Source organism: Rousettus aegyptiacus, unplaced genomic scaffold (assembly GCF_014176215.1).
Source record: "Rousettus aegyptiacus isolate mRouAeg1 unplaced genomic scaffold, mRouAeg1.p scaffold_m13_p_6, whole genome shotgun sequence".
Lineage (NCBI taxonomy): Eukaryota > Metazoa > Chordata > Mammalia > Chiroptera > Pteropodidae > Rousettus > Rousettus aegyptiacus.
In genome coordinates this window covers 97,703,244-97,723,385 of record NW_023416309.1, presented here as the reverse complement: position 1 = coordinate 97,723,385, position 20,142 = coordinate 97,703,244, and the positions used below count along the sequence as shown (strand labels likewise).

Below are 20,142 nucleotides of genomic sequence, written 5' to 3'. Positions count from 1 at the left end.
GAGTCAAAATTTGTACTCGTTCTGGATGGAAGTAAAGTGGGTAAACCAGACAGCAGAAGTCTTCACCCTACCTGAGGAAAATAGATCACTGTATGCTATATCAGTCTCCAAGTGTTACCACCCTTAGAAAGTGGTGTTTGAATTGAAACTAGAAGAATACAAAGAAGTGAGAATAAGAGTGATATAGACAAGACAAAGCCACGAGGCTGGAGAGACATGACCCCTTGAGGTAAGTCGGGGGCAGGGGAATGAGGGAGACCAATGGGTAGGGGCCAAATCGTGCAGGGTTTGTGGGATTTTATCCTGACCTAATTGGGAGCCAGTAAAGAATTTTAAGGAGAGTGACCTGTCAAATTTGAATTTTTGTTAATGGACCGAGGACTGGAGGGAGCAAAAGTAGAGGTAGGGCGACTCGTTAAGAGGCTGCTGCGGTTGTCTCGGCGACAGATGATGATGTCTTTAATCAGGGTGGTGCCAGAGACGGAGAGGAGTGGACAGGTCCAGGTAACTCAGGAAGTGAAAACCAACAAAGCTAGTGACAGAAAAATAGCTCTACCTCAAATAAAGAGAAACCGGGAAGAAAAAATGAGTGTTGAAAAAAAACTATTTTGCGCCTTAATCCACCAGGCGTTTTCCGCAACCCCGTCGCCGCTATATAAGGAGATGACAGTAAAACAAGGGGCGGGGCAGGCGCCCACAAAAATCCGGGTACTTTTTATTTAAACGAAGTGCACGTCAGCGGAGAGAATACAGAAAGCAAGGCACTTCCGGTTACTCCGGATGTGAAGACTCCAAAGCTCCTCCGCTTGCGGAGGGCCAGGGTGAAGGGATGGCCGGGCGGACGGCGCGGCTGATGCTGCTAGCTGGGGCAGCCGCGCTAGCCAGCGGCTCCCAGGGCGACCGCGAGCCGGTGTACCGCGACTGCGTGTTCCTGTGCGAGGAGCGGAACTGCTCAGGGGGCGCACTGAAGCACTTCCGCTCCCGCCAGCCAATCTACATGAGTCTAGCAGGTAAGCCCCGCCCTCTATGAACCACGCCCCTTGACATGGCCCCCGCCCCTTGTGCCCCCTAATAGCCCTTTGTAATCTCTGAACTTTAGTTTCCTACCCAGGGCCTGTTGTGAGTGTGTGTGGAGCCCCAGGGTAATGAGAGCCTCATCAGCCAGTTTTATTTTTCCAGAAGCTCTCATTTACTTTTTATCTATTAAGTCAAACGGCTATTTATTTAATACTCCTGGGTACAGGACCCTAAAGCGGCACTGAAATCAGACCAGGTCTTGCCCTTTAGGGCTCACAGCCTCCACGGGCCATTACCCTTCTCAAGTGCAAGATAGAGGACGATTTGAGCCCTAAAGGACCCTTAGATTAAGCAATAGGAGCGTAGAGGGGAGGAAAGAATAGTTTCTGGCTTTGAGGGGATGGGAGCAGTGATCATTTGGAACATTCTGAAAAGGAAGGTCTTCTAGATGGATACAGTAAATTTGGACCTGTGGCCATAGTGGGCATCTACTGTGTGACAGGTGTTAAAATAGTTAATTTTCACAGTAGTCCATTGATGCAGATTTTGATGTTACAGATGGGAAAACTCAGAGAGGTTAAGTGCCCTGCCCAAAGTCTCACAGCCAGTAAGTGGTAATGTAAGGTTTCCAGTTCTGGCCTATTTGGCTACAACTTTGTTATCTTTACTGTCTCTTTGCAATCCAGACAGAGGGAACAGACAAAGTGGAGGCCCTGGGCAGATGTAGCCACATCCAATGGCTTAGTTTACTCAGGGAGCAGGGTGCATGAAAAAGAGTACTGGAAAATAAAGTTAGAAAGTCAAATTGAAGAATTTGGGCTTCATTTTTCTAGGAGGAGGCTAAGATAGCAAGGGTTCCTTCTTGGTGAGTGAGAACAAATCCTGTGTTTAGGAAGGGCAAACATAAACCCACTTATCCATAGAGGAGTCCCATCAGATGCCAAGATCCCTATCTTGGTTGAAAGAAGAGAATTATTTTTATTTGCTCACTGTACACCCCCAACCCCATAGAACGCACACACACCTTTCCCTTATGTGTATGTCCCATCATCTCTCATCCATCAAGTGGGAAACTAGAATTTTGAGATTTCTTCTGGTTCTCACCAACCTGCAGGCCCTCTTGACCTACATTCGAGTTTGGGTTCCATTTATGCGCTCTCTGTGCCTCTCGTACTGGGGGCTTCACCAGACCAATTTATCTGTTTCAGGCTGGACCTGTTGGGACGACTGTAAGTATGAGTGTATGTGGGTCACCGTTGGCCTCTACCTTCAGGAAGGTCACAGAGTGCCTCAGTTCCATGGCAAGGTGAGTTGGAGAGTCAGGATAGGTAGATGATAGTGTGACAGAAGTCAAGTACCCCCCAGTTAGACTACACTGTCCAAACAATCTGATGAGTGTGTGTTTGGGGCAGGTACCTGATGGTACCTAATCAAAATCTAATGGTTTCCTTATAATCGGATGTGAACAATGTGTCCTGTTTCTGGATTTGGAGTGACAATATCTAGGAGGCTTTGGGGTCTCGTTGAGAGTGGTGCTGGGCTTCTTAGGGTGGCTGAATGTCCACCTTGCTGCAAGGACAAATTCCCTGACTCACCACAGAATCCTCTCTGTTGGTGTCTGGATTAAAATAGCAATCCTCCCTCAAATTGCCCAGCAAGGCACAGTATGCTGGTGCCCACCTTTTGGTCCAATATGATCTTGTTCCAGTCTGTTGAGGTTGACAAGAATTATTCTCACCAGTTTGTCACAGAGTAAACTGAGGTTCAGAGAGCTCTCAGTGGTAGAGGAGGGATTAGGACCTTTGTCTTCTGGATGGCAGGTCTGTGCTTTTCCCCTAGGCCATATAGAGCCATCTATACTGGCCTACCTGGTCTTCCCGGAGACCAGACTTACAGTGCTGAGTGCTGGCCAGGATAGAGGGATGACCCTCAGCCAAGGACTGGAGGGGAGCTCACTGACACGAAGAGGGACTGAACCTAAGGCTTTGCCTGGGTCCGGAGCTAAGGAACCAGCTGGGGAACTATTGATGCAGCAAGTCAAGAAAAGGTAGGCTGGGCCAGCTGAGGGTCGCTTGCCCCTCAGGCGCCCTCCATGTGTTTCTTTTTCAGTGGCCCTTCTCCCGGTTCCTGTTCTTCCAAGAGCCAGCTTCTGCCGTGGCCTCTTTTCTCAATGGCCTGGCCAGCCTGGTGATGCTCTGTCGCTACCGCACTTCTGTGCCAGCCTCCTCGCCTATGTACCCAACCTGTGTGGCCTTCGCCTTGGTAGGTAACCTGGCAGAATTCCTACTTTACACCCTCATCTAGGAAGGGGGAACTCTTAGATCCCCACTCTTACCTTATAGGGCTTCCATCCACTGAGCTTCCCTTCTGTTTTCCAGGGTTAAAGTTGCAGCTGCAGGGTTTTCAGCATTGGAGAGGAAACAGAGAAGGTGCTAAATTGGGCCTTACCTTTCTCACAGAGCCCTAGGCCAGACTGTTTGGGAAGAAGGGAGAGATGAAAGAAACATTGTTCTTGTCCTGAAGGAGGAAGCCACTAAAAGACTCCATAGGGCAATTTACAGACACAGAAGGGAGATGGGTGATGGGGAGCATACTAGAGCCATGGGTCTTTCCAAGAACCTCTCTGGAGGATTTGAAGCAATCTCAACACTAGCTCAGGCCTGGAAGCACCGCTCCATCTAAATCTCGGCCTGATCTTAGATCATCCCTGGAGAAGCTGAAATATGTTTCATCTGAGTATCTAGAGAGGGCTCTGAGCATTATAGTGTGACTGGTCAGAAGAGCCAGCATCCAGGGTAGGGAATTGTGTGAGAAGCATGGACTGTATACATATATGAACTGTGACAACCTTGGGCAGGGTGTGAGAGTAAAAGGTTGCCATGGAAGTCTCTAGATCAGAAATACCCGTGTAAGCCATAGTGAAACAGTCCCCACTCGCTCACCTTCCCACCATGAAAGCAGCCTCTCATTCATATATTGAGCACCTACTGTGTGCCAGGCCCTTCGCTGGGTGCTGGAGATCCAAAAGTATATAAAAACAGATGAGTCCCTGCTCTCTGGTACTAATCACACAATTGAATGTGAAAGTGCAGTTGTGGAGAGGTGCCGTAGGGCCATGCGACAGGGGACTAGACCAGTACAGGGCAATCAGGGAAGGCTTCCCTAAGGAAGGGGCATGTGAGAGAAGATCAGAATAGTGGGTGAATGTTACCTAGGTGGATTCAGGGAGATAAGGAGTCATCTACGGAGAAGACTAAATACGCATAGGCAAGAGAGAGCTCAGGTTATATGAGGACCTGAATGGCCAGGAGGCTTGCCACTTAGGAAGCCAGGGAGTGGGGTGTGATACTGGTAGGCAGTGGATGAGGCCAGCCCATGGAGAGTCCCGGGGCACTGTAGAGAACAGATTAGAAGTGGCTCGAGTGGATGCAGGGGCCTAGCCGGTGGTTTTAGCACAGGGCACAGTAGCTAGACTAAAGAGGTGGTGTGGGTCTTGGAAAGGGGAGTTAAAGAGAAATGTGTTTGAGCTATGTTTTGGAGTGACATTAAATTTTTTAAAAATATTTCTTTAACAGACACATACATAGCTCTTACTGTATGACAAGCACCATTCTAAGCATTTTATAAATATTAGCTTATTAATCCCATAAGAAGCTTATGAGGTAGGTAGTATTATTACCCCCAGTTTACAGAAGAGGAAACCAGGATTGGAGGTTAAGTAATCTGCTCTAGGAGCCGGGGTCCAAATCCAGGGATCTAGCTCCGGAGTCCTCACCCTTACCATCCTGGCTGTGCTAACAGCCTCAGTGGTCGGATAGATGGGGAGAGAGGAATCAGAGGACCCTCGCGTTTTTACTTGTGAGACAGTGATAGAGGCTGTGAGTGTGGATGTGATCACCAGGGAGAACTTAGGCAATGAGAAGAGAAGGAGACTAGGACAGGGCCCTGAGGAACCCTAAAATGTAATGGCTGGATAGAGGAGGAGCCAGCAATGAGGACAGGAGTGGCCAAAGGTGTAGGTGGAAAGCTAGGATATCGTGTGTTTGGGGAAGCCGCAGGAAGAAGACAGGAAGGAGAGAGTAGGCCATTCTCCTGCATTCTGCCTGGTAGTCAAGGAAGAGGAAAACTGATAGTGTAGGGGTGCCGAGAAGTCCACGCTGAGCCCCGGACTGGAGAGATGGGGATCAGAAGTAGGGCAAAGAGGAAGCTGTTAAACCTCTGGGAAATGCCGATCCTCCCTAATACTGTTCATTCAACAAATATTAATAATTGCTATGAATTATGGAATAAATCACATGACAGGAATTGTCCTACAAACTTTGCCTACATTTTCTCATTTAATTCTAATACCACTATGAGCTCTGAGTAAGTCTCAGAAGGAAAACAAAATTTCGCCCAAAGTTAACAGCCAACAAGTTTGCGAATACTGGAGACAGGTTGGCATCCAGGGCTGTCTGACGCCGGGGCCTGAGCACTAAGCCCCTCTTCTGGATTGTCTCCATAGACTGTGACAAACGTCAAGCATTTGTTGTGGGTAGAGACAGGGCTTAGCAGTTGTGGGAGCTGAAGCCCCTGCCCCAGAAGCTGAGCCCAGTGGGAGGTACACATCCAGCCAGCCTAGGAGACAAAGTGTAGGCAGAGCCAAGAAGGGCTTGGGTCGAGAACCTGGGAGTCGTGACATGGGGAGACCACATTGTAAAGTCTGTCATAGACGCCCAGGGAGAAGGAGAGGCTTCCCCTGGAACTTGTAGGCCTGGTCAGGCATGGACACGTACATATAGGGGGAAAGGAGGTTGGATGCCAGCGTTTCAGGCTGGGGCCATAGCAGGAGCAAAGGTATGGAAGCTGGAAGGTGTGGGACCTCAACAGGCAACCTGAGAAGGTCAGTCTGGCCATTGCATGGCTGTGTGAAGAGGAGTAGAAAGAGAGAAGATAGAGCAGAGAGGGCCCTGAGTGCTAGACTGTGGGACAGGAACTGTTGTAGAGGCAAGAACCTGGCATCAACACATTCTGTCACATCCGGCCTGGGTGAGATGGTCACCACTTGCTACTTAGACCTCTCACGGGGAAGGGAATTTAGTCCTGGCTAAGAAAGCAGGAAAGATGAGGAAACTGAGAAAGATACACCTGTCCCCTTTCCCTTGGGGTTCTTCCAGGGACACTGCTTATCTCAGCCCCTCATCCCTGTCCCTAACAGAGAGCACAGGACAGCCCTGTCTGAACTCTCTAAACAAAGCTCAGAGCTTCCTTGGATAGACTTGAGGGTCTAAGAGAGCCTCTGAGGGTCCCAGCCTTTGTCTTCATGACATGTGCCAAAAGTTAGTGGTCATTTCATGACTCTTCATCTCCCTGATTTTTGGATCTTTCATCTCACTGTCATCTACTCATTTTACTTCTTGGTGAGGTGTCACACTTCCCAGGGGTATCCGAGGACTCTCGGGGACAGAGCAGAAGATGTTAGGTGGGAAAAGGCAGATACCTGGGGCCAGAGTGTCTTAGGGCACCCTACAGGATATAGTGTCCTGGGACATGGAACCACCTCATGTTACCACTAGACCCTTGAGAGACAGAGTCTTAGCATCCACACTCCCTTGGATGATCCCGTTTGGATTTTACACTTGATCTTTTTTCCTGTGTGTATTTGCAGGGGGGAGGGATCCTGCCTTTTCGGAGGGTGTGGCAGTGGACTTTGTCTGGGCCTGGGTCTTCCGGATCAGTGGGGCTCCTGATTTCTGTTGGGGTGGGTTAGAAAGATCCCTCACCTGCTCTTGGTTAGGTCTTGGGGTGGAGGGGTTGCCTCAGTCATTTTCTCTGGGAAGTGAGGAAACCCTGCCCCCAGCAGGACTAATGAAACTTTGGCATAAGAAGGCAGCTCCTGCCTTGACATTTAGGCCTGAGCTTGGGCTGGGTGGTGGCCAGGCTTTGGAGGAACCCGCCAGTGCTCTGTACACCACAGACCTTTGACTTCATGGAACTGAGGGCCTTGCTCTCTGCCAAAGCTAGGAGGCCAAACTAGTTCCCTGCCCCTTCATCCAACAAGGAAAGGTCCTCAGGGGTAGAGGTGAAAGCCTGACCGTGCCAATAAAGCCCAAACCGTCTCTGCAGGATGATTGCGGAGGAAGGGACTGACCATGCTCTACCTCTGCTGAGGAAACTATGGGAAGAGATAGGTTGAAGCTGCAGCAGAATGATGGTTAGATTTCAGGAAGGACTTCCCGACAGTCAGGCAAGAGCCTGTGATACAGGCGATGACAGGAAATCAAGGAATCCTTTTTGATGGTGGAAAGAGCCCATATCCTCCCATCTCCATCCACCTCTTCCCCTCTTCTCTCTCAGGGGGTGAACTAGGGCAGATTTGCCCCGTGTGAGGCAGGGGATGAGACACCGCGGCCTCTGGTTGGGGGTGCCCAGGATGGCAGCAGGCATCATATTTAACATTCTGCCTCCCCCACTGCTGAGACACTGAGCTATTTAAAGACCCACTTGTCCCCACCTCCATGGTGTCAATGACAGCCCTGAGCACTGGGGCTTAGCGCTGGGGTCGAATTCCTGACAGATCTGGCTCACTTGGCATCCAACCAGTTTCACGACTGTGATATTTTTGTCTCAATTTTCTTATTTTCCAACAGACTGAAACAGCCTCCAGCTCTCCCTCCACCCAGCCTTCCCTGTCCCCCTCCATTTCTACCCTGGTCGGCACCCTGTTCCTGGTCTCCCCCTGTCTTCAGTGTTTACAAGAAGTTCTTGGAGCCTGCTGGGCCAGCCCATCTTCCTCCTGGCCCATCTGATTGGCTAGTTACCCCATCTCCCCCCTCCCCACTCTTCTCAAGCATGGCTGAAGAGTCCAAGAGCAGCCATGCACTTGTGTCTTCCTTCCACCTCCCTATGTCCGCTCGAGTCTTGATCATAAGCTGAGTGAAGAGAACTAGTATCTCTTAAGTGCATCCCGGGGGGATAATGGCTCAGGAGCCAGGAGGACGGGGCTCTTCCTATAGCTGAGGTGTCCACATTCCGGGACTGAGACACCTTTGGGCCCCATGGTTTGACCTGCAACACTGTGACTCTTGAAGAAGAGGAAGGTGGGGATCAGGTGGGGGGTCAGTCTGTTGGACATGATGAAGAAAACGGGTATTTATGAGGTACCTACTGTGTACCAGGCAGCTGTAACAGCCCCCATTCGTTGAATGGTTTCTTTGTGCCAGGCATTTCACAGACATCATCCTCAGGATCCTCGTGTGCAGTGGGCACTGTTATTAACCTTGTTTTGTAGGTGAGGCAACTGAGGCCCAGAGACACTGTTATTTGCCCAAAATCACACAGCTATTTAGGGGCTGAGGCAGAACTTGAACCCAGGGTCCATCTCATTGTGAATGCTTTGGACATTCTGCCCATAGCCTGGAACTATGGGGTGGACCTGGGCAGCTGTGGGGAGACCACCCCTTCTCCACCTAGACTTCCTTGGCCTGCAGGAAGAGTGGGAGGCTCCCTCGGCCTCTCAGGTCTGTGGAGAGCTGTGAGGGTCCTATGCTGGTCAACAAGGTGGGGAGAAATAACACCTAATGTTTTATCCTATCCTGGGCCCTGGGCAGTACCCTGTATCTGTATTATTCCTTAAATCCTTATCAACACTATGGTTATTCACTTTTTACAGATGAGAAAACTGAAGCACAGCAAGGCTAAGTAACTTGCCCAAGGACACACAGGAAATGCAGAACTGGGACTCGAGCCCTAGGGCCTGCATTCTGTAGTCTGGCCCTAGGGCCTGCATTCTTAATGACACTATCTTCCAAGTCGGGGGAGAGAGTCAGAAAAGGATCCCTCCATAATGGGCCACTCCCCAGAGTAGAAGGGACTTTTCAGTAGTATAGAAACATTGAACAGGGGGCAAATAGCCCCCACCCCTGTACTTTACAGCTAAGCCCTGGCCCTGTACACCGCACCCCTGCTTTCAGTGTTCCAACTGCCACTTAGCTCAGTCTTTTTGTCACTTCCCCCTTCCTGCCTGGTGACAAGGAGGACTGGCTGGCTTCCAGTTCCTGCTGGGTTCCCCTCCTCCCTCTGTCACTGGCTCCGGGGCCATTCTCCTCCCCAGGGAGGTCCCTGTTCCTGGCTGCCTAGGAGACCTGGCCCATGTGATCACCTGGGTCTCATCTCCAGCCTGCCTCTCTCCCTCATGCTGACCCTGAGCATCACGCTTCGTGGGAGCAGTGTCCAAGAAACCACCCTATTCTGTCCTATTTTCAAGCCTCCAGACCATGCCTCCATTATTGTCTCTGGGGAAGGGGCAGAGGACAGGATGGTGGTCGTCAAAGGAGGGAGCAACCTGACCTGGAATAATCACCTGACATCAAGCCTAGAAAGGGATGAAGGAGCATGTAGACCAGCCCCTGGTTTGTCCTCAGGCCTTTGTCTAGCTCACGGGGAGCATAAATACAAGACTCACCCTCACCCAGGGCCCAGGCCAGATAGGCTTGTCCCAGGAGCCTCCAGAGACTTCCAGGGCTGACTAGCTTTGCTATGAGAGCCCTGCCGGCCCCCTTTGCATTTCCCTTCCCATTCTCTCAGAGGCCCCTTCAGGCCTCCATGAGGGAACTCCTCCTGCAGTCTGAGCTTCTTGCTGCAATACTGGATGGACAGTGGCTTCCCGCCGTGCTTCCTCAGTCCCCTGTGCAGATAGTTTTCCTGGCATGTTGGACCCAAGTTAGCAGCTCCTGGCCTTTTCCTGTCTCTTAAAGGGTTGCCCCACTGTAGCGCATCCCTCCCTACCTCCAGGGCATCCAGGCAGGCTGTTTTTTTCCTTAGACTGGTTGTCACTGGTTTCCAGCACTTCCTCCCAGCCCATGTGTGTATCTCTACCCCAGCCCACCCTCCTTTCAGTAATTTTGGCCTTTGCCTTTGATATAGCAATCTCTGAAAAAGTGCCAGCACCAACTCCCACAAGATAATATGTACTCTCTCCTTACAGTTAATTTCCAGGAAAAAGTCCTCAACAGTTCCCCTGGGCCCTTGCCCACCCCAGCTCCTCCAGTCCGGCTTCTCTGCTTCTCCCTGAGCTCTGAGCAGCAGCCACTGGTCTGGCGGGTTGGGCCGGCCCAGCCAGAAGGAAGCTGGGCTCAGTTGGCCAGCCTCCTCCGAGACTTGGCCCCAGTGGGATCTGCTTGATCTCCCTCCCTTGCTTGCTTGCTCGGGACACACCCCAAGCTGGCTCAAGCCCCTCCACCCCACCCACTTCATTCCCGCCCCCAGAGGCTGAGGTCACTGGCTCCCCTGGCCCGGGTGGGGCTGTCATCACCTGCCAGTTGGGGAAGGAGGCAAGGCCCCCCCAGTAGCTGTTGTCTTTAACAATTGAGTAACCGGGGAACTTGACTTTGCCTGGACTGGTTCCCAGGCAGGCCAGAAACCTGGGGAAGCTTCAAGCCTCCCACCCACTTTGGAGGTTCAGGGTGGTAGGAAGCTGAGCCTGAGGGAGCTGGGCTGGGTGGGAATAGAGGGGCATGGGTTTGTTTAGTGGGCTCCAGGAGCAAGGGGAAATGCATTTCTCTGCTCAAAGAGCTCTTTTCCAAAAGTGAGACAGTTACGAGCCCGGTGGGGGGGTCTCCCCCACTTTGGGGTGCCACACTCACCAGCTACCTTCCTCCTCAGGTCTCTCTCAATGCTTGGTTCTGGTCCACAGTCTTCCACACCAGGGACACCGACCTCACAGAGGTGAGCACCCCTCCTGCCTGGGGAGGGGAGGGATGGGGCAGAGCTGGCCCTTAGGTCTCATGCTGACTCCGTTCAGGGAGCATTCGCTCTGTGCTGGGCATCTTAAACTTGTTAGTTGCACTTGAGCCTCACTTAACCCTTGTGAGGTAGGTGTGATTATCGGTTCTTTTCAGCTGAGCCTTGGAATGGCGAAATCACTTGCCAGAATCACCCAGCTAGTAAAGGGGTACAGTCGGACTGGAGCCCACAGTTATGGAACTCCAGACTGTGCTCTGAATTCTAGGGCACGCTTTGATGCTCTGGAGTCTTGGCAGGTACCCTCTACTAATACCACTAAAGCTTTGCTGCTTGAGCACAGTTTTAAAAAATTGTAGAATGTAAATACGAGGGTCAGTCTGTTAAATTCAGGAGTGAAACAGCAATGGGCAGAAGGGACATAAGACACAGACCCCACTGACTACAGGGCTTGGACTCCGGCTGTGTTTCTGCCACCTCTCCTTGCCCCCGACCCTGGTGGGTCCTCACTGGGCCCTACCCTCCATGAAGCCTTGTCCACCTCCTACTCCCCTCACACTGGCCCCTCATCCAGCTCTCCCTGTCCTCAGAAAATGGACTACTTCTGTGCCTCCACCGTCATCCTACACTCAATCTATCTGTGCTGTGTCAGGTGAGCACCTTGGCTGCTGCAGGGGCAAAATCAGGCCCTGGGGGCAGAAAGGGATCACACAGCCCTTCCCCAGGGCTGCTGTCTCCAGGGCCTTTTTCCCCAGTCCCTCAACACACACAGAACCCTGAGGACTGGATGGGAACTCTGGGGTCAGACTAGGGGCCCTGGCTTTTTCCAAAGAGATGTAGCACTTGGTCCCAGGCCCCTGGAGGATTGGAAGCCTGCCTAGCATGCCTATTTTGGTGGGGGAGGGGGCAGTGGCTTCCAGGTACTGATGATGTTGGGATGAGGGGATGCTTTAGGGAATTCTGTTCCGGGGATGGGCCACCCTCCATCTGAGCAGCTTTGGATGGTGACGCAGGACCGTGGGGCTGCAACGCCCAACTGTGGCCAGTGCTTTCCGGGCTCTCCTGCTGCTCATGCTGACCGCGCATGTCTCCTACCTCAGTCTCATCCGCTTCGACTATGGCTACAACCTGATGGCTAATGTGGCTATCGGTGAGATGGGGCTGGAACCCTGGGGAGCTGGACCAAATGCAAAACTGCTGGTTTGGAGTGGCGGAAGTTTGGGGTTGATGCTATTCTTGGAGAAGAAGGTTCTAGAGAGACCCTTGGGCTAGAGGAAGGGGAAAGATTTGGGGTAGGAGGTGGGGGGCCGGGAGGAGAGTCTGAGGTGGTCCTGGGATCAAAGAGCATAGGAATAGGGGAGGCTTTGTGGGGTAGAAGGAGGTCCAGGGAGTGAGCATCTCCCTACCTCCACCACCCTAGGCCTGGTGAACGTGTTGTGGTGGCTGGCTTGGTGCCTGTGGAATTGGCGTCTGCCTCACGTGCACAAGTGCATGGTGGTGGTCCTGCTGCTGCAGGGGCTGTCCCTGCTGGAACTCCTGGACTTCCCGCCTCTCTTCTGGGTCTTGGATGCCCACGCCATCTGGCACATCAGCACCATCCCTGTCCATGTCCTCTTTTTCAGGTGGGTACTACTCCCTGCCCAGCGCTCTCCTTCCTTATGCCCTTCCTCACCTGCTCCACATGGCCAACTGAATTCCCTGCCACTTTGCCCCCTACCAGCTTGCCTACATTCACCCACACCCTACCCCTAGAGGGCGCTCTCAGAGGTAGGCCTCAGTGAGCGTCTTCCTCTGCTCACAGCTTTCTGGAAGATGACAGCCTGTACCTGCTGAAGGAATCAAAGGCCAAGTTCAAGATAGACTGAAGGCCCTGGGAGCAGGACTGCCCTATTGGGAATTCTGCCCCCTCCCTGCTGGCTCTCCTCTCTCCAGTCCTTGAGATGATTTATTTTTTCCCTTTTGCATCTTGAACTTAGACATGAAGGGTGTGGGCCCAGAATCATGTCACCTGCCCATTGCTCACCCCCACATGGTTCTCACTGGTCTTGGCATCTGTTAGGGCCTGGCCTCTGAGCATCTAGGGATAGAGAACGGGTAGCCCCTCTGGTTCCTGAGCTGAACTGGAGTGGAGCTGTGTTCTTAGCCACTGAGAGGAGAGCTGCCTCTGCCTCTCTGTCAGCTGCCTCCTCATCCCCTCACTGCCTAGGTGGTTCCCCTAGCCCTCCGGCTAGCTGGGAGACTAGGTACTAAGCGTTCAGGGACCTTTCGTTACCCCCATGCCCTCCTCCAGGGACCACTAGGTGGCACTAGACACTTGCTCTTTGGCTGCCCATGTTTCAAGGCAGGTGGCGTTTCCCTCCTGGGTTCTTGAGGGACCAAGCTGTTGGGGTTAAGGAGCAGTTTCCCCTGACTATGGCCTTGGCCAAACCCCTAGGCGGCCTCATCACACTCCCCATTTTGAGCCAGGACCCCAGAGAGCGCAGGACAAGAGTGCCCCTGGCCCCTGTGTTGGTGTTCTGGTTGGGAACCTACACACAAGTTTGTAAAAGAGCGTGGATCAGACCAAGTGTGTAGATGATAGGGTGGTGAGCACAGGCCTGGGGTGTGTGGGATGCTGGGTAGGACAGTGTGTTTGGGCTCTGGCCTGGTACAGTATGGAGAGTGGTTTTAAAGTGTGTGTGTTGGAGTGGGGGTTAGTATAAGTTAGGGGAGTATACATAGACTGAGTATGAGTGCAGGTGAGTATACCATACAGGGAATTTTGGAGCAGGATGAGAATCAGGTCACAATCACCAACCATTTTTTGAGCACCAACTCTACAAAGCCCCAGGCCAGGCAGAAAGCCAGAGTATCCCCCAGATCTGTCTGGGGGTATGGGTGTCCAGGCTGTATGTGTGTATATGTGTTTCTGTCTGTTGCCCACCGCCCCCTTTGCAAACCACATAGGGCCCTTACACAAGTCAAGATCACCTTCCAGAACGAGCAACTTGGGAGGCAGAAGGAAGAGGGAAAATGGGCATTCTCCCGGCCCCTCCAGCCTCCCTGTCTTCTCCCTCACCCCAGTGCCCTGCCTACTAAGCCCCTTTGCCACAGCCTGGACCCTGGGGGAAGGGGAGGGGCAATCTGAGTGAGGAGGGGAAAAGGCTTGTGGCCGGGTCTGGTTTCCAGCCTTCCCAGAGGCAGGCGGCAGCCATGCTGTGCTCGCCCCCTGGTAAAGGTGATCCTGCCAGTTGCTGGCAGCTCTGGGATAAATGTGGAGCTCCAGAAACTTTCCATCCCAAGGCATTCCCTGTGATTGGCACAGGACGTCCAGATTCTTGCTCTTTCCCTGCTCCATTGTCCCTCCCTGGGGTAGGGGCACTATGCTAAGACTCCAACTGAAAGGACTTGTGTGGCCTGTGTTAATTTCTTTTGATACTGAGAAATATTTTAAGGTTGGAGGGTAGCAAAAGACATTTTTAATAAACCAATTTCCAACCTCATCTACCCTTGTTTGTTCAGCTCATTTGTGTGAGTATGGTGGGCTGGAAGGAAGGAGAAGGCAGCGCTGGCTAGAGGCAGCAGATGGATAGGGTCTCCACGTACGTATGTGGGTGTGAGGGTGGCAGGGACCAGATACAGAGCAACAGCAGAGCCGAGCGGAACTCCAGTTCAGCTTAGGGGGAGCTAGGGGAGAGCGCCGGTGCCGTTCTTCCCCTCTCACTTTTCTGGGCTTTTGTTTGTGCCTAGATTGTAACCCCGCCCCCTTCAATTTCCACTCAGTCTCTTAATTCTACCCCTGTGCTCCTCTTCTGGCCCGAACCTTTCTGAACTTCATCTGCAAACAGGATAACGGGACCTGCTGCTGAGTGTGAGGACCAAATGGACTTGGTAGGTACCTGACACACAGTAGATGCTGACTGAGGTCCTTCTGACCTAGGCCTTCCTTAGTTTGGGAAGAATGAGTGGTACAGAAACCTACGTTCATGGAAGCTTCTGGAAAAAAGGGCTAGGGTTGATGCCTTCCCACATCCTCACAACACAAGAGCAAGCTCTTGGTCCTTGATTCGTCCCAGGAGAGCCACAGAAAGCACTGACACTCAGCAGCAGAGACATTTCTTTATTAGGTGCCACCTCAGATAATAGGGAATATGGGTGGATGAGGGCTGCTGGCACTGGGTGCACTGGGGCATCACACCCCGACCTTCTTCTGGGCCCAGGCAAAGAAGATGCCCTTGACATCATCTACGCCTGTCCGAAGATGGGCAGGCATGGTGTAGGTGCGCAGGTCCCGCACCTCGTAGCCGCTGTGCACCAGGGCCTCCCTCACCTCTTCCTCACACACTGGCACCACTACCAGCCTGACTTCCCCAGCCAGGTACCATGACTCTTCCAGGGCCCCAATGAGGAGGAGGTGCCCCCCAGGCCTCAGCAGTGTGGTGATATGGTCCAGGGCCCGCTGGAAGCTGGCAAGATCTGGGCTCACTGCCTCTAGGCAGAAGGCAGAGACTAGGGCATCAGCAGGCAGGGGAGCCAGGCTCCCAGTACCCAGGGGCTGGGGCTGGTGCACATCAATGGGCAGGACCCTCTTCACCCTGGCTCGAAGCTGGTGCTCTTTCTCCTGCCAGGACTCACTGTGCAGGGGCAGAAGGTGGCATCAGGACCAGGGCTCAGAACAGCCCCACACTCAATCCTCTGTTACCCTCCCCCCATCAGCCATTGTATGGGAGGCCCCCTGTCCAACCCTCATCCCCTAGCCCTTACCCCCTGCCCTCAATGAGGCAGACGTGCCGGCTGTACACACTCCAATCGAAGGCCCCAGCTTCCTCCCGCAACCAGAGCCCCAGCTCTTGGCGGTTCGCCTCCAGGAAGTCTGTCATGGTGATGTCCTCAAAGTGGGTACAGGCGCTAAGCAGCTGGTATATGGTGGGGCCTGAACCAATGTCGATGAGGGTGCGTCCAGACACCTCACCTGGGTGGGGCAGAAGAAGGAGGTCCTGGTGCCAGGCCTGTCCAGGTGCCCCCTCCCCCACCTCAGTTACTTCTCCCTTAACTGCTTCTCCTCCTGTGTCTATCTTGAAAAAGCATTGGCTCTGGAATAGGACTAACCAAGGTCTGAGTTCTGGTTCCAACATCCACGGACTTCGCCCAGCAAAGGAGCTTAACTCTGAAACTCAGGTTCCACATCTATAAAACCACACCTACCAGTGAGGATTAAATGGGGGAATCCTCCGGTGCCGGGCAGTTTCTCTCAGTTGTCTCTCACTCCTCCCCAATTTCTGTCGCCATTTCTTTTTCTGAGTCTCTTTTCATCCCCCACCTCACCTCTCAATTCTGAGTATTCGCCAATTCTGAGCATTCTCCCCTCCCCAGCCCTCTCCAGCTGTCTCTCTCCTCTGCCCCTCACCTGAAGGATATTGCTCCTCTTCCCCTTTTATTTTCATCTCTTAACTACCTATCTCTGCTTCTTGGTCCCCATCTGGCTCTCTCACGCACCCCTTTAGCTCCCTGATGACGTCCTGGGCGCCTCGGTTCCCATGCGCTCACCAGTGGCGAAGGTCTGCGCCAAGCAGCGCAGCTTCCAAGGCCCGACGCCGTCAGGGCTGCTCAGGTCCCCTCGCGGGGGAGCATAGTTGTTGCGGAGGTAGGCGCGGGGCTCGAAGCGCTGGTAAGCCGAGGCGACCGCCGCCCGGCCCGGGTGCGAGTCAGGGGTTGCTCCCGCCGCGTGACTAGGGTCTGCCGTGCTCATGCTGCTGCCGCTGCCCGCTCTGTCCCCCGCTCGCCTCGCTGCCCCTTTATCTGCGGCCGGACCCCCGCCCCGACCCCTGAGCTGCGGAGGCGGCGGCCGAGAGCGTACCAGCCCCGGGCCACGCGCTGCGTCTCCCCCACCTCATCCATCTCGTTTAGTGTCCCAGCAAAACACACACGCGGGTGTGGGCGGCCGCCGCGGGAACATGTTCCCGCCCGTGTTGCACAGTTGCTCCCGCTGCCCTCTACCCTTTGCCTCACCTGGCCTGCTTCAAGTCCCGCTCCCGAGCCCCGCACCTCAGCTTCCCAGGCCCATTATCCTTAGATGCCCGGCCCCACCGGCCCCGAGCTCCTCCCGTCGCTCTTCTCCAGCTTCCGCAGCCATGACCCCCTGTGGCCCAGCATGCCATCCCTTCTCTTTTGCCAGAGTTCGAACTAGCCCTGTCCCCAGTCCCCAACTCCCACAGCCCCCCTTCCAAGGCCCAGCCCCCACGCCGGGCTCCCTTTCTCTCGGACACCTTGTCGTCCAACATTTACCTCTCTACTGAGCAAGGTCACCCCAACTCCCCTTCTCCTACCCCTGTCCTCCAATGCCCCCTACCCATTCCCACTGCAGAAAGGACAGTCCGTTCTGGCCTGCGCCCCGGTCGCCCGGTCGCCCCGGGGCCCCACAGCAGAGCTCCTCCCGCCCATTCGATGGCAGCAGCGATAGGGAAGGCGCGAGGGCCTAATGTACTTAGCAAGTGGAACAGCGAGACCTTCTCTGGGTTCCCTGCGGGCTCTGAGCCGCTTATCTGGGGGCTGCTGAGGACGGACAACTCGGGATGTTCCAGCCACGTCGGGTCGGGAGCGCGGGACCCAGGTGAGGGTGGGGGGGCACAGGGCACATTTTCTGCGCTGCCAGGGCCACTAAAAGGCGTAGTCTCAGCCTTTGGGCCCCAAGGGATTCGGGGTCGCTGGTCTGGGATTCCTGACCCCTCTTTTTTCCCAGCCTACACTCCAGCACCCACTAGGGGAGTGGGCCCGGCCATGCCTACTGGTCCTGCTTGGTGCTTCAGGTACCACCAGGGTGTCAGATACCAGGGTCTCCTCTTATCCCCTCAAATATGAAATGAATGCGACAGATCATCTCCCTGGTCTTCCTGGTCAGCCCAGTACCTCTCTGTCCTGGGTAGGCTACCAGCTCCTGCCAGGATGGGCCCCTGGCCTCCTCTGTACACCTCCATCCAGCCTCCCTTATCCCAAGGGGAAAGTGTCTCCTTGTTCGGCCAGGCAGCCAGATTGGAACTTGAGTCACTATAACAGCTGCAGGGGGTCACAGACAAGAGCCTGACCTCCCCACCCCACCCCCCCACCAACAACCCCGACAACCCACCCTGGGCTCCCAGGAGAGGGAGGGTGGAGCACCTGGCCCCAGCCAAGGACTGATTCTGTCTGGATTCAGAACTGAGAGGCAGGTCAGCCTTGAGGGTTACTGACTCCATCCACACCCTGAGGCACAGCCAAGGACAGTCCTGGTGCCAGCTCCCTCCATATTCTCCATGAGATTATTTAAACAAACCCTGGATGCCAGCTGGCCTCCTGCGCACTGCCCAGTGCCAGGGGACTGGACATGAAGGCCAGGACTGCACAGCAGAGTCAGGGTACGGAAGGGGGACTGGATAGCCACCCTATTTACAGCTCTGTTCCTTCCCTCAGCCCAAACATGGGGTATACCTACTAGCTCTGCCATATTTGGCTCCGATACAGGGCCTGTTCCCAGAAGTGGGCATGGGGGGGGGGTGACACCAATGGGCTGGCCACCACAACCACAAGGAAGGACACGGAACTGGTACATGATTGAGCATTTATTGCAGCGCTAACGGGGGTGCTGGGGGTTCCACCCTGCCTCTGCCCTCTTCACTTCCCCCTCCCTCCTGCTTTCTCCAAGCTTCCTTCCCAGAACATTCCAGATCCCTGTACACTTCTTGTCCTTCTCTGAAGCTGAAATCTGGACCAGGTTACCGCTTTCAGGGACTTCTCACCCTTACCAGCATCTTTTGTCCCTTCTCCTGGGGCTGTGGGTACTTAGCTGTGTTCACTATCTTTGCTCCCTTTGGGAACTCAGCGGACCCAGGCACCCTGGCCTCTGGCTCCCTCCTCCTCTAGCCCCCAACTCTGGGCAAACTACAAAGCATCCATGGCCAGCAGGTCCCCTCCATGGCCCTAGCCAGGAAGGGCCTAGCCCAAAGCAGGCACAGTGGAGCCCGAGTCACAGTCCCTCTCAGCCTCTCTGTGCTTCCTGGGACATGGAGCGGGACAGAGAGCGACGAAGGGTGCCTGGCTTGCTCACAGGCACCACAGGGGGCAGCTGCTTGGTGATCTCTGCCACGTCCTGGCGCTCCATGCACTGCCCACCCAGGGCCGTCTCCAGCGCCAGCAGCTCCCGCAGCTGGATGGGGGTATCCTCGCGCTCCTCCTTGGCAGCACCCATTTTGGTGGGGGTGAAGATGGGCAGCGGCAGCACCCGCTGGTAGGGTAGCTGGTACTCCTGCAGCCCGCGGCCAAGGATGCCCATACGCATCACCAACCAGGGGGAACGCTGCACCAGCGCCTGGCACTGTCCTTGCTGGTGGTAGGTCTCATGCCGCTGGGTATCCTCCTCATGCAGGGAGCAACTGGGGAGGAGAAAGAAGGGGGCACTGAGCTCCTGAAACTTGTTGCCCTCTAGTCATAAGCTGGGTGGGGGAGAACCCCTGGATGCAGGAGGGGTGACTCCATTTCACTCTCCCAAGTGGGCACTCTCCTCGCCCCCGCCCCGAGAAACTTTGTGCTCTGGCTTCATAAGACTCAGGGAGGGTGCTCTAGGGAGGAGAGGAGAGACCCCAGCACTCACCCCTCCTCAGGCCGCGTGGACAATGTCAGATCCTTCCACTCAGCCCAGAAGGCCTCTCTGCGCTCACAGTTTTCCTCAGACACCTGGCAGCTCAGCTCTGAAGTGGCCATGATCAGCTTTACCCCCTCATCTCCTCTCCTCCCAGGCCCTTTAAATAGCCCCCTCCTCCCCCTCCTCCAGGGGCTATTTTCAGCCCCTCTGGCGTCAGATGCTAAAAGCAGAGCCAAGACTCTGATGGGGGACTCTGGGCCCAGGGCAGGGGTTGGGGTACCTGGACTCTGGCTGGTTCCAGGTTGGCGGTCAGCTTCGGAAGAAATCCAAGATACTGCAGTGGGGGCAGGGGTCCTGAGAGTGACACTTCCAGGTGTCTGATACTCCTTAGACACTGTCTGAGACCAGGCACATGCCCAGCCTCGTGCCACCTTGGCACCTGCCCTCTGCCCCACCCCTTCCCCCTCACCCAGGGAGGACAGTGGCTTGTCTGTAAACAGAGCAGGAAAGTGCAGGATCGGAGGCCCCTCTGGGCTCTGTACTAGGCAGGTGGCCCCCGCACTCCACTGCTCTTCTCTCCCTGGGTTCAAGGGCACATCTCTGGACTATGCCCCATGACAGGAATGGACAATGCAATCACGTCCGAAGGCCTGGCTCCTGACCAACGCACCAGCAGGGAAAATGGCAGTTCACTCCACACTGGGGAGCCTAGGCACAAACCTTTGCCAGGTATGGTCCTTCCCGGTGGCCAGTGGTCAGACAAGTGGTCTCCCAAGTCGGGCCAGAGTGGAGGGAGTAGGTATTGGAGTGGC

The 20,142-nt window shown here is 54.4% G+C and overlaps 3 protein-coding genes across 7 annotated transcripts; 1 reads left to right on the top strand and 2 right to left on the bottom strand.

Annotated features, from left to right (window-relative positions):
• The first annotated feature begins 316 nt into the window (after positions 1–316).
• Positions 317–14,219, top strand: PGAP3 (post-GPI attachment to proteins phospholipase 3). Of its 5 annotated transcripts, none has more exons than XM_036223284.1 (8): positions 718–1,010; positions 2,226–2,323; positions 3,127–3,279; positions 10,660–10,722; positions 11,328–11,389; positions 11,838–11,887; positions 12,158–12,359; positions 12,539–14,219. In XM_036223284.1, the coding sequence occupies exons 1-8, from the start codon at positions 830–832 to the stop codon at positions 12,600–12,602; spliced, it is 873 nt and encodes a 290-aa protein (XP_036079177.1). In that variant the 5' UTR covers positions 718–829; the 3' UTR covers positions 12,603–14,219. The 5 variants fall into 5 exon arrangements, with proteins under 5 accessions (XP_036079178.1, XP_016020285.1, XP_036079177.1 ...); XM_016164797.2 differs by having other exon boundaries at positions 726–1,010; positions 11,751–11,887; XM_016164799.2 differs by lacking the exon at positions 3,127–3,279 and having other exon boundaries at positions 320–1,010; positions 11,751–11,887.
• Positions 14,220–14,752: 533 nt separating this feature from the next.
• PNMT (phenylethanolamine N-methyltransferase) lies at positions 14,753–16,483 on the bottom strand. The gene is made up of 3 exons (XM_016164800.2): positions 16,264–16,483; positions 15,481–15,688; positions 14,753–15,350 (listed from the first exon to the last, which is right to left on the bottom strand). The coding sequence occupies exons 1-3, from the start codon at positions 16,463–16,465 to the stop codon at positions 14,909–14,911; spliced, it is 852 nt and encodes a 283-aa protein (XP_016020286.1). The 5' UTR covers positions 16,466–16,483; the 3' UTR covers positions 14,753–14,908.
• A 1,810-nt stretch (positions 16,484–18,293) lies between these two features.
• Positions 18,294–19,684, bottom strand: LOC107520682 (titin-cap). Its single transcript, XM_016164731.2, has 2 exons — positions 19,340–19,684; positions 18,294–19,121 (listed from the first exon to the last, which is right to left on the bottom strand). Exons 1-2 carry the CDS (start codon positions 19,447–19,449, stop codon positions 18,728–18,730), a joined length of 504 nt encoding a protein of 167 aa, XP_016020217.1. The 5' UTR covers positions 19,450–19,684; the 3' UTR covers positions 18,294–18,727.
• Positions 19,685–20,142: the final 458 nt, after the last annotated feature.